A 16,111-nucleotide genomic window follows, 5' to 3' on the forward strand; every position below is an offset into this window, starting at 1 on the left:
AAACTGCTTTGCGTGATGATTATTAATAACTATAGTTTCTGCCCTCTTCTCCCTCTGAGGGTTTTGCTAGCTCCTAGCTCCATGGGGTGCATGTTGTTCCCATTGACAAAATTCCTGGTAGGTTTAATCCTGTGAGATGCAATACACCCCTCTTTTCTTTCCTTTCCAGGCAAGTTGAAGCGAGTTGTTATAAAATGTATCTAAATGAACTAGAGCAAAAGAACCAGAAGGGATTAAATGAAATGCTGAAGTTTGAACTTGTAAAAAAACCCCAAAACATAAGAAAATAGTTTTTACTCCTTCAGTCTAATTAAAATGTTTAACTCATTTTCAGAGAACATTGTGGATTCCAAAAGTTAATCAGATTCAAACATAATTACTCAAACTCATGGAAGAAATATTTTCTACAAAGTAGTAAAAATATATGTTATCTGTAGCTCTAGAATTTCTTAAGCATCATATCATTAGGAAGTGGAAAAAGGAGGTTTGCATGTTTGTCCTGTAACTCATGCCCTTCCCCCAGGATGTACCATTGGCTAGTTAAAGACAGTTTACTAGAATAGACCTTTGACCTGACTCAGTCTGGTTGCTTTTATGTTGTGCTCTTATTTGAATAATAAATGTGAATTCTTGAACAGATTTGTAAAGTGAAAGTGGGCTAAAGGTAGGATATGGTGAAAGAAATGCAGGGTCAGTAGCAGTCTAGCTTCAGTGGGGTGTTGCACAACAGGGCTGTAGCAGCTGGCATGAGATGAGAGCTTGCTGGGTTTTTGTCACGCTAGTGAGATTGTATAAATGAAGGACTTGACATTGCCTCAGAAACAGGTTGCTATTTGCTTTATTCAGCTCAGTTTGAAAGGTTTCCTTCACGTGGCTGAGAAATTTACAAAAATTAGAGCAAAGTGCTAACAAAAAATTATGAAAGTCGTCCTTCCGGCAGTACGAAGTTTTAGGAAGAATATTTTTATTTACCTGCCTGGGTTTCTGGCATTCTGCTTCTCGAAATGTCAACTAGGTCTACTAATTTCCAGCCTCAACCAAGACAAAGGAAAAACAAGAATTAAATCTAAAGAGCTAATGGCTACACTTCCAACAGAGAAGGAGAATAATATTGAATGTCTGGAGGAGGGATGAAGGAGTGTATAGTTTTATGTAATCCTCTAATCTTCCTTATATTCCTTATCCTTCCATTTCTTTGCTGCCTGTTGAATGCTTTGATTTCCTGCAGTGCCCCTCGGGGTTGCAGGAGAGAGGACCAGTGACAAATACTGGATGCACTGCAGGTGACAGATACCTCTCAAAAGGATTACTAGCAAACTCTTTTGAACCTGCACTAAAGAACACCACAAGGTTAGCATCCTGGTAAGGTCAGGACGATGGTGAAATCACAGATGTAATTTCAAAATAACTTCATTTGTGTGCTGGCCTGGTGGTGTAACTGGAAAGAAATTATTTATTTAAACATCAGAGGAATAGTTACTGGCAAGACTGCCCAGAGCATCACAGCAAAACCACTCTGATGGAGGCAATGTGCATTTACTACAGTCACCTGCTGAAGTCAAGCTTCAGAAACAATAGCCCTGTAAAATATGAGATTTAAATATTTGACTTCATCAGGATGCTGGCTTCTCATGTGAGTAAGTATCCTCAGTTAAGAGCACAGTTAATCTCATCTACTGCCTTCTGCTAATATCAAAATCCTAGAATAAAATAGGTGGCTCACAAACAGAGCCTGTGTCAGATCTGATGAATCTGGGGCACGCCTAGCAGAGGAGAGAACTTGAGTGTCTCATGGCTCCCCATGGACACATGACTTCGTAGGGCAGCCTGGGAGCTGTGTGATGGCTGGTAGTGATCATCTGCACATGATGGACTACCCAGGATCATCAGACTTCTAATACGTAACTGGATGCTGAAGACCTAGGGCGAAACTGCCAAGAGGATGTGAGTAATTTCTACTCATTTGCATCACATGAGGAGTGGGAAGACATCACAGAAAAGCTGAAACCTCAAGTTGAAGTAAAAAATATTGTCTGTTTTATACAAGATCTTCAGGTTTTTTGGAATACAGAATGTTAAATAAATACTACTTGTACAGAAATATTCAAAATTTGCCCCAAGGTCTCAGAGAAAGGCAGAGACCTGTACATGACCACCTGCAATCATTTAAAATGCATTACTATAATAAGCTCAAAGCAGTATTTTCAGTACTGGGCTAACTCAGCTGACCCTTCAGTTAGCAACTATAAAATACAAGAGATAAACACGTTTAGGTTTTGGAACATATACGGCCAAAGTTACCCAATAACACACTTGTTTTCAGCATTGTAGTTCAAAGAGCATTTATAGCAGGCACACAACTATGCCGTTGCCTGGTTGCCTGAAGTCACACTGAAAAAAATTTGAAGTATCATTTTTTTCTCCTGTCTCAGGACCCAGGAGTCAAACATTTAGCATAAACAGAGTTTTAAAAATATCTTTTTGTAATGTGTAGCTTTCTAGGAATGATACAAAGGAAAGCATCAGTTGTAAATACCCTGGAGACCAGAAAATTAGCTGCATGTGATATACTCCAACATGATCCTAAGAGTTGATTTCAAAATGGCCTTGTTTTTTATTTACTTAGTAAGGATAATCGTTGCTAGAAAGTTCACAGGCCATCTTCTGGCCCTTTTTGCTTTTGCACTCCAACTTGATGTTATTTTGCAATGCTAAACCATATGCATGAGTGTACCTCTACAACATAAGTAAATGCATATCAGAAGAGGGGAGAGGTGTCTGAAAATTCTGGGCAGACTAGGTGCATGGATTGCTTTAATTTTAATTATATTCCTCATGTTATTGATTATATTATTTTTTGTAAATTAATTTTACTAATATTAATGTGCATAGTACTCTGTATACAATTTATTCAGTATACTGGCTGCAGGGTTTTCTGCTTTTCCAGATGCTCTGTGCAAATCTAGGAAAACTCTGTCCCAAGACACAAACTTAAGGTAAGAAACACACTCAGGAGTAGTAAGGAGGATATAGAATAAAAACTGTGCTGCAGAAATAGTGGGTCTGAAATGACTTCGACTTTTTATTATTAAGGGGGTAAAAAGAATGCTACCATTAGAGACAAAGAAGATCTGATTTGGAGGGACCGGGGTAAAATGCAGCAATGTACCTAAGCCCTAAGTTGCCTGTCCATGATGGTGGTCAGGAGAGGCTATTTGTTTTGATTGTGGGTTGCACCCAGATTTCAATATTAAAAAAAAAAAAGAAAAAAAAATAATATTCATGTGCTAGTTTTGCAGCAATTCATTACACCTAGAGTCTCCCCATCCCTGTATATTACAAGGTCACCTGAGATACCAGGTTGAAAACACTGCCACTCTGACTTAGTAGCTTTATATGCCAATTTGCAGAGAACCCAGAGCTGCAGACAACAAAATCCTGAACGAAGCCACATGAGCAACTGCTAACATATTTTTATTTTCCAGGCTAAAGTTGTTCTTTTAATTTCAGATTGAAATGGTGGTAAAGAAGTAGTACACGTTACCTATAGTCACATAGAGTTAGTTGTGTTTCTGATGTTCTTCTGGAAATTCATAGAATCATAGAATCATTTGAGATGGAAGAGACCCTCAGGATCATCGAGTCCAGCCATAACCTAACCTAAATCTAGCACTAAGCCATATCCCTAAAAACCTCGTCTGAAGACCTTTTAAACACCTCCAGGGATGGTGACTTCACCACTTCCCTGGGCAGCCTGTTCGACTGCTTCACAACCCTTTCCATGAAGAATTTTTCCAATCTAAACCTTCCCTGGTGCAAACTGAGGCCATTTCCACTTGTCCTATTACTTGCTTATTGGGAGAAGAGACCAACAACCTCCTCGCTACAACCTCCTACCACTTGCTACTTGGGAGAAGAGACCAACACCCTCCATGCTACAACCTCTTTTCAGGTAGTTGTAGACAGCAATAAAAAATGGAATGAGAATCGTTTGTTCACAGATGACTGTCATGTAAAATCGTCTTACCTTAGTTCCCGAAGTAGGTACGAGTCCCACAGCTGCCATATATGTACTTCCAATTGTCTTGATTTTTTCTATGTCCTTATAATATTCTTTGTCCATAAGCTTTGTTTAAAACATAAAACTGTTAAATATTACATAATATTTTAGACAAGCAACCATAGTTACCAGATAATATGTGCAAGTTGATTAAACCATATTATTTTTGGTAAATTGAGGCTTGCCCACTTTGAAGTAATTGAAAAAATGACCATTAACTCACATTTTAATACACTACCTATATTAGAGGAATTTGAGGTCAGACTCACTTGCCTAAAAATACAAACTGGGCACTTAGGAGAAGCCCAGTGGACACCAACTACAATTAAATAGGAAGTTTACAGCACTGTTTGATTAGGCAGTGTAAGATAGGCTGAGTTGCTACAGATAATCTCTGTTGATAGCAATTAGGTAGAACTGAAATGGTCAGAAGACAAAGTGTTTAGACCTTACCTCATCAAAATCAGCAATGATTTCATTTAACAGGCGTAAACATTCCACTCCCATATTATTGCCATCCAATTCGATGTAAAAATCATTGAAATTTGGGATGGAAGCAAACATCACTCCCACTTGTGAATATGACTGGTAATAAAGGTCCTGCAGTTCATGAGCAGATACATTTTTTATTTTAAAAGATTAATCAAACCAGACATCATTATTATGATCTCTATTCTACTACTAAGCAATAGAATCATGGAATCATAGAATCATTTCAGTTGGAAGAGACCCTCAGGATCATTGAGTCCAACCACAACCTAACTCTAGCACGAAACCATGTCCCTAAGAACCTTGTTTAAACACTTTTCAAACACCTCCAGAGGTGGCGACTGCACTGCTTCACTGGGCAGCCTGTTCCAATGCCTGACAACCCTTTCCATGAAGATTTTTTTTCCTAATATCCAATCTGAACCTTCCCTGGTGCAACTTGAGGACATTTCCTCTTGTCCCATCACTTGCTGCTTGGGAGAAGGGACCAACATTCTCCATGCTACAACCTCCTTTCAGGTAGCTGTAGACAGCAATAAGGTTTCCCCTCAGCCTCCTTTTCTCCAGGCTAAACAGTCCCAGTTCCCTGAATTGCTCCTCATAAGACTTCTGCTCCAGGCCCCTCACCAGCTTTGTCACACTCCTCTGCACTCTCTCTAGTAGGAGAGTAGCTAGGACAAAAGCCATCTTTTTTGGCAAAGACGAAGACAGGCTTATTAAAAAAATGTTGGAAGATCTCTCCACTCAAAAACACTAAAGAAAATTAACACTCGGCTATTAAACCCTTTTAAAACAACTTAGTATTTTTCTCTGTTTAGGCAGGGAAGTAGTGAGTAAAAATTCTGTAGAAAGTCTTAACAGTTGTAGAACTTTTGTTATATGAGAAATAGAATTGCATTTTCTCAGTTTCATTTTATAACTAATATAGGAGACATCACAATTTTACCCAGCAGCACAAAACCAGCCTCGCTCCTCCATGTCATTCCCTGAATTGCAGAGTCCTGTATTCAACACTAACAATACAATGCTGTTATGTACAGTAAGGTTTCTGCTTAAGAATTTGGAGGGCTCATGGAAAGTAAACCCACTCTTCTGTGGTTCAAATACACTGAACAAACTCTCAAGAGCAGTAACATGGCCATTACAACTACTCCAGTGCTGCAGGTATTGCAGCTATACCAGGACTCTGGGAAAGGGCTTCCTGAACCACTTACACTGCAGCCATTGATGTTAACAGCTACTCTGTCTTTCTTGGGTGTGTACAAGTCTCTGTTTTTAACTTTAAATGGATGGGTTTGAAAATGGCAGCATATTTCCAGAACTAGAGTGGTTCATATGGAAGTAACTGGCAGTTAATACACTATTTCACCATTCAGAACCAAACTGACCTCATGAAATACTATGATAAATTCCAATATTCAAAACTGATTGAAAAAAAAAAATTAGTGATTTGCACACAGACACTTGGCTGCATTGATGTTGAATGACACAACATTCCCTTATCCTGCTTTTTATGAAAACTCTTCAGAAAATGAGGACACTACAGTGAAAGAAATAATCCAAATCTAATTATTGAATGCAAGTTTTTACAAAACTATCCCTTTTAACACAAAAACATACAGTTGAAATGTGATGCAAGCTACACAGGGTCACACCCATACAACATCAACATGTATTTAAATTTTATCTTGGTTTACCATATTTCTTGGATTAGACATAAGAAAGTGCTGTGCAACATGTGCTGGCAACAGGTTGAAGAGAATTCTTTTATTATCCAGCTTGACTCTCTCCATATCGTCTCTCTCTTCTTCTGCCTGTGGGGACAGAAAAAAAGAAAAACCTTTCCAAAAAGCAAAAGTTTATAGAATCATCGAATCATAGAATGTCCTCAGTTGGAAGGGACGCACAAGGATCATTGAGTCCAACTCCTGTCTCTGCATAGGACAACTCACTAGTTCACACCATGTGTCTCAGGGCATTATCCAGTCTCTTCTTGAACACTGTCAGGCTTGGGGCCGTGACACCTCCCTGGGGAGCCTGTTCCAGTGCTCCACCACCCTCTGGGTGAAGAACCTTTTCCTAATGTCCAACCAAACCTCCCCTGTCACATCTTCCTGCCATTCCCTCGGGTTCTGTCATTGGTCACCAGAGAGGAGAGATCAGCGCCTGCCCCTCCTCCTCCCCTTGTAGCCACCCTGAGGTCTCCCCTCAGTCTCCTCTTCTCCAGGCTGAACAAACCCAGTGACTTTAGCTGCTCCTCATACAGCTTCCCCTCCAAACGATATGCCATTAAAAAAAAAAAAAAAAGAAAAAAAATAAAAAAGAAAAAAGAGGCATTTCTAGAGGTGTTTTTAAATACTCTGGTATTTGGCATGAAAACATAAACAGTTCCTGCGCACAGAAATTTCCATGCACAACAGCAACAGAAATTCTATCATTCATGTGAATGAGAGCATTCAGAAAGAGTCCCTAGGACTTAACACATCTGAAATCCTTAATTCAAGATAGTGGTATCTTATTGTAAGTGCCTTGACTCACAGGAGTTAGTGGGAGTCATGCCTTAGGAAACAATTTTAAAAATCAGAGACTTATTGGAAAAATACTGAATATCTAGGGATCTCATTTGGGATTCCTAGATTTGCAAATTCCAGCCTAGTCCTTAGCAGACTCTCTGCAAAATTACTTCTCTGGAATTTGGTCCTTGTTGTTAGAGTGTCTTTTGGCCCTGATTTAAATTAGAAGACATTTGATCAGTACCATATAATTCTTCTCATATAAATCACAGCTTATTCTTTGCTCTTCCATCACACTTACGGAACTATAACACAAATCTGCTGTGATCCCTGTATGATTTTGTCTACCTTGTTACAGACTGGAAGGCCAAATCTCAGGCATTGTTGGGAAACTACAATCATGTAAACCAGTGAAGAATCTGCTGTAATCTTTGTTAGTGCCCCTTTTGTAAGAAATAAGCTGAAATTTTTATTCTAAGCAAATACCTAGTTCTTGTTTGTGTCCTGTTTTCCCGACACTTTTTTTTTTCTGTTTAAATTCCATATCCTGTTTTCTTAAAATATTCTTCCCCTATTTTGGTGGTGTAATTCCATCTCTGACTTATTGTTGTCAATAAACATCTGGTAATGGCCTCTTGTGTTTATTCTGATTGTTGGAATTTCAGTGTTCTAATAGCAAAAATAAAAAGCTTTTTTCAGCTGAAAATCCAAATTAAGCTTAGAACTCCATTTTTACATCATACTGGAATGTGGAAAATTTTACTTTGATGACAGCAAAAAGATTTGCAAACTGAATCCATGCTCTGTATAAAAAAATCCATTTTGGGCTTGCTTATCCATTCCCCTATTTTTTGATAAGAACCTTCTTTGTTACTTTCTTCCTAGGAATGTTTAAGGTTCTCAGTTACACCCCTAATACAATATGGGGCAGAATAGCAGCCTAAAGAACAATACAGCTTTGGGCCAGGGTGCGGAGATTTCTGGACAAGGCAAAGTAATCAAGTAGGAGTAGGTAAATGGAGTAATCAGTTTGACGCATTGCATGGATAGTGATGTTGCTCAATCACTGGCAGCTGCTGTTCATTTCTGATCTGGAAATGTGTGATCAGGTTCCTCTGCCTTGCCCAGTAGTGGACCAATGCATTTATTTTGGAAGAAATTATTGAGAAGGTTCTTCAGCGATACGTAATGTTTCTTATCATTGTGTATGATTCACAACGAAGGCTTTAGAGCAAGCCATAGCACAAGGACAAACCTGCCAGCACTGAAACAGACCTTTGTGACCATGGTCATGTTGCTGAAATTCTGTCCAGCCTTTGATGCACAGAAATAAAAGACAATTCTAATACACCAACATAAAATGAGAAAGGACACTCTAGCCTGCTGGTTTTCTTGTTGTTCCCTCTGATGGCAATTTAAGGTATATGATGGCTTTTCTCCTTCTTTCTGTCTTGCTTCACTACAGTCATGAAACTACTGGGAAAGAAATGCCAGTGACATCACTGTGTGCATGCAGGTATGGGTGTGACAATGTTCACAATGATGGGATCACAGCTGTGACTAAGAGGCTGAGAATTGAGCTCTGCAGTGAAGAGCTAGTGGCTCAAACCAAACCACAAAAGTCATGACTGAAGTGGTGGCAAAATCCTCTAAGAACAGTAGAATGCTACATTTCAAATGCACCTAGCAAGTGCCTCTTCCTCTCTTTGGGTGCAAAGCTGTTAACTACAATTTTGACTCAGAAGGTTCAGTTGCCGGAAATGAGATGTAAGCCACTAAGGTCATGGTAGGCCCTTGAATAATATCATGGTGAGTAACGGTAGCAAACACTAAATAGAGACATATTATGCAAACAGCAGAACAAAGTGAAGGTAGGTCAAGTGCTCTTAGCTTTTTGTGCCCTGGCCTATTTCATGTCAGGCACTTCCTAGCCAACAGGGAGAGAGGAGTGCAGTCTCTCCCTGTGGTTCAGGGAGACATTTGCACTGGCAATGGCTATGTGGGGCAATGAAGAATAAGCTGTGTTAGCTCTGCCTGACCTAGGCCCAGACATAGAAGCAGAATGTTCACGTAATTAGCATAGCACTCTTTCTGAGCTACTTAGTCATGTTGAAAAGCAAGGTACAATAGCCTAGACCACACACTGGGTTAATACTGCTATATTATTGCTGGTACCCCAGCCAGAGTTTCTGCATGGACTGCACTTCTACCATCAAGACATACCAAATGTCTTAACATCCTGCCTTTCTTACAGTGATATCTAGGAATGTTAACTCAAATGTACCTTCGCTCAGTAGGGCTTGTTGCAATAGGACAAGGGGAAATTCTTTTTAACTAAAAAGGGTGGATTCAGGCTAGACATGAGAAAGAAATTGTTTACAATGAGGGTGGTGAAACACTGGCACAAGTTGCCCAGAGAGGTGGTAAATGCTCCATGCCTGGAGACATTCAAGGCCAGACTGGACGGAGTTCTGAGCAACCTGATCTGGTTGAAGATGTCCCTGATCATTGCAGGGGGATTGGACTAGATGACCTTTGATGGTCCCTTCCAAACCAAACTATTCTATGATTCTCTGCTACTACTGCATAGAGTTCGAGTACCCATTCTCTTAAACTGCACTGCCTAAGACAGTTCTCATTTATGCAGCTCTTCAGGGAAAGAGCTGGGAAAAGAAGAAAGATCTCCCTGTGTCTCTTGCAAGGGAAGATAAGGAGTGAAGGTGAGGTAAAAGAAGACTTGGTCATGCTCAGCAGTGAGGACTCTCAAAGTATTCCATCACATGGCTTGAAGGGAAGGGAAGCAAATCAATTACTGATATTTTCTGGACCTTTTTCCAGCTTCTTGCTTTCTGCCTTTAGGGGGAATACAATGAATACTGTCTTTCTTGTGACTCATGAACTCCTACTAGTGTCTACTCTTTGAGCACCTAAGATAAAAGGAAATGTAGGCATCACCCTTTCACAGGCAAAACAGACATTTGAGTGTCTTGGGGCTGGAGAAAGAAGATTAAAATAGCACAGGGAGAAAGAAGGCTAAAATAGCACAGATCACAGGTATTTACATTCCCAGTGGAAGTATTATCCAGACAGCTAAATAGCATCCAAACCTTCATCTATTTCCTCCTATTCCAATTTGTTAATTAAAGAAAGATGCCAGCATGATATTTATGTAATATCTGCTGGCTCAAAAACCAAGGCAGATTATTGTGAAAATTAACAAGAAAGAAAATACATAGGCATGAGTAACATAATTTTTTATATTCTGCTTTTTGCTTATGCCTATTTGGTATTTGTGGCAGGTATGTAATTTTGCAGAACCTAACTGTATTTGCAGAGCTGCAGTATTTAAAAGCAGGCTTTGTTTTTGCTTTGGATCTGGTGACAAAATTTAAAATGTTCTTTGGTACTATGGCTTTTGACATCACTGTAATTTACAGCTATTGCATTTTACAAAGTTTCATGGCATCACAGAATTTTTACTATGTTGGTTACTGGTTACACATTCTCTCTTCAGGAAGCGGTTTGAGCTGTTGTATCACCTGAGATATCAGGTGACTGTTTAATAAGCATAAAAATGCTGTAGCAATGCTACTGACTGAAGTTACTCCATGAAAATACACTGTCTCAAGATACAGCTAAGCCGGGCACCAGCACCACAGAAACAAAATCTGTGTACCTGAAGGTGGCACTAAAACCACGGGGAAGAGACCCATCACGCTGTTTCTAGAGGGCCAGATTTTTAAGAGGAAATGTAAGCAAACCTGGCCAGTCTTGCCTGCCTAGTGTAAAATATATATTTCTTGCAAGTGTCATGGATTAGAAAAAACAGCTGAATGACATTCTAGTATTCCCTAAAGAATGCAACAATCAGTCATATCATTGTATTATTCTTATTTTCCTCCCCTGACAAATCCTGGGTGAGTGAGCAACTCAGCATTTTTTGGCAGTTTTAGCTTCTTCATACATTTATTGCTTGTATTTATTTGTTCATTTTCTTTTTCTTTTCCAGTTCTGTTGAAGAATTCGCATAAGCAAAAGTGATTATCAGTCACCAATAAGTAAAATCCTTCTCTATTTGCTATTCACAGTTATCATCATATGAGGCACAGAGTCACTTAACGACATTAGGTAGCAAATGAAATTCTCCTCCCACTGCCTATTTTAAAAAAAACCAAAACCAACGGATATTTTCTAGAAATACTGTGATATTCAAGAAGGTTAAGTCTGGCACAGAAAAAAACTAGCGAAATCAACAGAAACCTATGACATCATTGATGTGTGAAGAGTAAGTACAAATATAAATGTTTTAACAACTTAGCATCAGTCAGAAAAATGTATTTTTTTCCACATGATGTCCATAAGTCATATTGTATCATCTCTGTTCTGGTTATACAACCTAGATGCATGGAAATTAAATCAACTTGTCTTCAAACTCTATGATTTTTCTAAACCAGTTTTTCTTGTTTGAAATCTGCTTTTCCTCAAAACACATTTTTTTTTCCTGACGTGGCAGACAAAATCTATGGGAATGTGTTTTCTTCAGACCTTAGATAACCCACTGAGCATCTATCTTACTAATAATGGTATTAGTTGCAGGATACTTTCAGTGTTTAAATTATTATTTAGTTAGCACTAGACTGTTTGTTGTTCCTGATAAAGTAAATGAAGATATTTATCAAATACTTTTTCTTGTAGCTTATGCTACAAATGGTTTTATTCATCTGAGAACATTTTTACTGGATTAGCCTCACAATGCGCCTTACTAAAAGTACACAAAGTGCTTACAGCTTCCAGAATAGCCCTTGAGTCTGAAATTCTCTCAGTTGTAAGGTAACAAATGTGAAGCTTTCTAAAAATGGATGTACCATGCTAACACATCTTTCACACAGCAGCATCTGGTTACTGGGAGATGTGGATCTCCAGCTCTAGCAGTGGTTCATGCAATTCAGTGTTTGAATAAAGAACTCACACACTCACTCTGTAAAATGGAAGAAAATCTCCACAGCCCCTGTGCACTAAGTCAATGGTCTTTCTAAAACTTCTGCTACCAAGAATGTAGCCAAGTTAAGCCAACATGGTGCAATAGTAAGTAGTAATGTGGCTGTAAAGAAACATGACTGAGAATGCTGTTTAACCATGCACAGGGCTCCTGCAGTCCTGCAGCTAGAGAAAACTGTCTCTCAGGAAGGTGGTTTTTACCCTTGCCTCCTCTTAAAGACTTCACAGTCTTAGCTTGGACTTTGCTAACTATTCAAAGGCAGTGTTGACATATAGATATTTCCAACCAAGTCTTCCCAGAGCTCTTAATACTCAGATTTTTACTATGCCAAAGAGCATAATAAGTACAAAGACAATGTTTTCTTTTTACTTGTCCATTTGAATAGGTAAGCACCATATGCACTTCTGTAACATCCATCATGATGGTAATTCTGCACGTTACGTTAATTAGCCCTTGTATTCAATATCATTTACAAGCAATACACAGAGCGTAAACTAGGAAGTCATTCCTTATAACATGTTATCTACTATTATTTATTCCCTGGAGGAATAAATATTCCATGTGGAACCAAAAAGAGAAATGGCATCTGCCCAGATAATCTGAGGACAAGCATCCTACCCAGTACATCAGTTTCAAAGAATGGTAGTTATGTTCATCCCTAATTTCTGAATTTCTTACCTACATTGATTTTTTAAATTCCTTTCTGATTATCATGCAGATATCACAGACACAGTGGTACCACATAAGTACTTGATTTGCAATTGAAAAGATCTGAAAATGGCATTTGATCTTCTCAGATGAAAAATATTTTTTGAAATGTTACCTGAAGATGCTGGACATTACTGAAATTAGATAGGCATCCATATGACTTAACTCCTCTTATTGTCCTTTGAAGTAAATGCACAATGGTTTTAACAATAGTGGTAGATGACTAGGTATTTCTGTAATACGTGGCCCCAATAAAAAGTTTCTATTTCTTCCTTTATTATTGTTCAGTTCTGATCTTTCAGCAGGCAAGCTACACTGAACATCTGCAAGATGAGGTCTGGTTCACACTTTGTTGGGAAGAATGGAATTGACTGTGGACAAAATGATGACTTCAAGGCTAACACAAAGACATTACAGACATCTCCAAAATAGGCCCTGTTCTGCACTTTGCTGGGAAGAAAAGGATTCATTCAGACAAAACAGCACCTTCAAGACTATGAACTATAAAAAATTATCTACAGTTAAACAAAACAAAGGCCCACCTGAGATGAGTGAAAAAGATCCAAAATAGAAGCAAGAAGACCGCAAACTCAAATATTGCTATTGGACTGAATCTTGGTGTGAGGTAAATAGTCTGTAAGGATATAAAAATCCAGGGGTTTACAAGCTTGGCTGGGATCTCTACGAAGGCACCCAGCTTGAGCCAACCCTGCTGCTACACTGCTCTATTAAATTATTTATTTCTGCAAACTCTGATGCCCGAGAGTTTGCTTTGACAGACCTAAGATCCAGACTCACTGCCCATGAACTCAGATGCTTGAGAGCTTGCCTTGATGTCTAGCATCCAGACTTTGGAGCAACCTGACACCAGGCCCCTGGAGGGATAGTAAGCAGGTTGAGATACAGAGGAATGACACTTGGAAATCCTAGCCAAGCAATATAAAGAAACAAATGTGCACATATAACCCTTTGGCCATAAATACATATCATATACATATGATTCTTCAGCTGTTTTCCCTACCCTCTTAGACTTTAACCATTGATCAAGTCTGAGGCTAAATTTGGATTCAGCTGCACTTATACTTCTCTCTGAGAAGTTTATCATAGAATCATAGAATGTTAGGGATTGGAAGGGACCTCGAAAGATCATCTAGTCCAATCCTCTCACTGGAGCAGGAAGACCTAGATGATGTTACACAGGAAGGCATTCAGGCGGATTTTGAATGTCTCCAGAGAAGGAGACTCCACAGCCCCTCTGGGCAGCCTGTTCCAGTGCTCTGTTACCCTCACTGAGAAGTAGTTTCTTCTCATATTTAAGTGGAACCTCCTGTGTTCCAGTTTGTATCCATTACCCCTTGTCCTATCATTGGTTGTCACCAAGAAGAGCCTGGCTCCATCCTCGTGACACTCACTCTTTACATATTTATAAACATTAATGAGGTCACCCCCTCGATCACCTCTTCTCCAAGCTAAAGAGATCCAGCTCCCTCAGCCTTTCATCATAAGGGAGATGCTCCACTCCCTTAATCATCTTTGTGGCTCTGCACTGGACTCTGTCAAGCAGCTCCCTGTCCTTCTTGAACTGAGGGGCCCAGAACTGGACACAATATTCCAGATGTGGTCTCACCAGGGCAGAGTAGATTGGGAGGAGAACCTCTTTTGATCTACTAACCACTCCCCTTCTAATACAGCCCAGGATGCCATTTGCCTTCTTGGCCACAAGGGCACAGTGCTGGCTCATGGTCATCCTGCTGTCCACCAGGACCCCCAGGTCCCTTTCCACTACACTGCTCTCTGATAGGTCATTTCCCAACTTATACTTTCTACCCAGATGTAAGACTCTACACTTGCCCTTGCTATATTTCATTAAATTTTTCCCCACCCAACTCTCCAGCCTATTCAGGTCTTGCTGGATGGCAGCACAGCCTTCAGGAATGTCAGCCATTCGTCCCAGCATGGTGTCTTCAGCAAATTTGCTGACAGTGCACTCTATTCCCTCACCCAAGTCACCGATTAATATACTGAATAGTGCTGGTCCCAGTACCAGATTGCTTAACTGGTCCTTAACCCAGTCCTCATCAACCATGGCAAATTCCTCCATTGTCCTGACTTCCTCTGAGTCCTCAGGGGTATAGGGATCCTCAGGACAGCCTCCGGCAGAGTAGACAGAGACAAAGAAGGCATTCAGTAACTCTGCCTTCTCTGTATCTTCTGTCACCAGGCACCCACCTCATTCATCAGTGGGCCTACACTGCCTCTGATGTTAGTTTTATCTGCCATGTATTTGAAGAAGCTCTTTCTGTTGTTCTTGACCCCTCAGCAAGGTTTAATTCTAAGGAGGCCTTAGCTTTCCTAGTTGCCTCCCTACATCCTCTGACAACAGCCTTGTATTCTTCTAAAGTGACCAGCCACTCCTTCCATGATCTGTAGACTCTCCTCCTCCACTTGAGCTTACTCAGTAGTTCTCTGTTTAACCACGAAGGTCTCCTAGCTCCCTTCCTTGACTTCCTATGTGTTGGGATGCTCTGATCTTGAGCTTGGTAGAAGCAGTCCCTGAATGCTAACCAACTATCTTGGGCTCCTTTACCTTCAAGCAGCCTTGCCCATGGGCAAGAAAGCAAGAGGGTCCATTCTGAACCTTACTACTTAATGGGAGGGCCTCCCTCTACCGTTTTGCATCTCCTGTCCCCATAAAAATCACTCTAAAGCAACTCTCACCAATTCTGCTTGACATATTTCCCCCACACAGAGGTAACCTTGCCATTGAAGTATGTTAATATTGCACATTCTTCGGAGGCAAACAGAACCCTAAATCACTCATTAGTTTCCTGTACTTGAATGTTAAAATTAATTGATTTCTAATTAAAAGACAATGTGAAACTAAGAATCTTTAAGTGCTACATTCCTTAGGGATGCACAATTCACTGTGCAAGTCATAACAGCTGGAATGATGAAAACCATTTAAGATGCTGGAACCCACTCTTAATCTGTTGAAAAGCCACAGGAGAGTAAAACAGTATCTTCCTCCTTGCTACTCTGTTTCATGGCTAGGAATAATTTACAGAAGGTCTTGTATTCATGTATCATATGGCACCTCACCATGTGCCAGCTTATATAAAGATATCCGCTATACAGCTAGTCATGTGCTCCTCTGAGTTTCAAAGTCAGGGGATATTTTTTCCACCTGAAAAGTATAGTTGATGCTACAGCAAGCAGAAACTATTAGAACTTTGTCTTAAACAAACTTCTGATGCTGACAGGCACAGCACCTATCAATACTGCAGGTCATAGGACAAAAATTAAACTAAGTGATCACATATTGTTGACTCCGTTAAACAGCAC

The 16,111-nt window shown here is 39.8% G+C and overlaps 1 protein-coding gene across 2 annotated transcripts in view; it reads right to left on the minus strand.

Moving 5' to 3' along the window:
• The window catches only part of ADCY1 (adenylate cyclase 1), a 152,137-nt gene that overhangs the window by 14,368 nt on the left and 121,658 nt on the right, over window positions 1-16,111 (minus strand). Inside the window, exons 15-17 of one of the 2 annotated variants that reach the window (XM_065831574.2) lie at window positions 6,247-6,363; window positions 4,514-4,660; window positions 4,028-4,126 (exon numbers count right to left, since the gene is read on the minus strand). In XM_065831574.2, the coding sequence (XP_065687646.1) occupies window positions 4,028-4,126; window positions 4,514-4,660; window positions 6,247-6,363 (363 nt within the window). Of the gene's footprint in view, window positions 1-4,027; window positions 4,146-4,513; window positions 4,661-6,246; window positions 6,364-16,111 lie in introns of those variants that run through there. The other variant, XM_071804687.1, reaches the window with a different exon arrangement.

This window comes from Patagioenas fasciata, chromosome 2 (assembly GCF_037038585.1).
Source record: "Patagioenas fasciata isolate bPatFas1 chromosome 2, bPatFas1.hap1, whole genome shotgun sequence".
Taxonomy (NCBI): Eukaryota; Metazoa; Chordata; class Aves; order Columbiformes; family Columbidae; genus Patagioenas; species Patagioenas fasciata.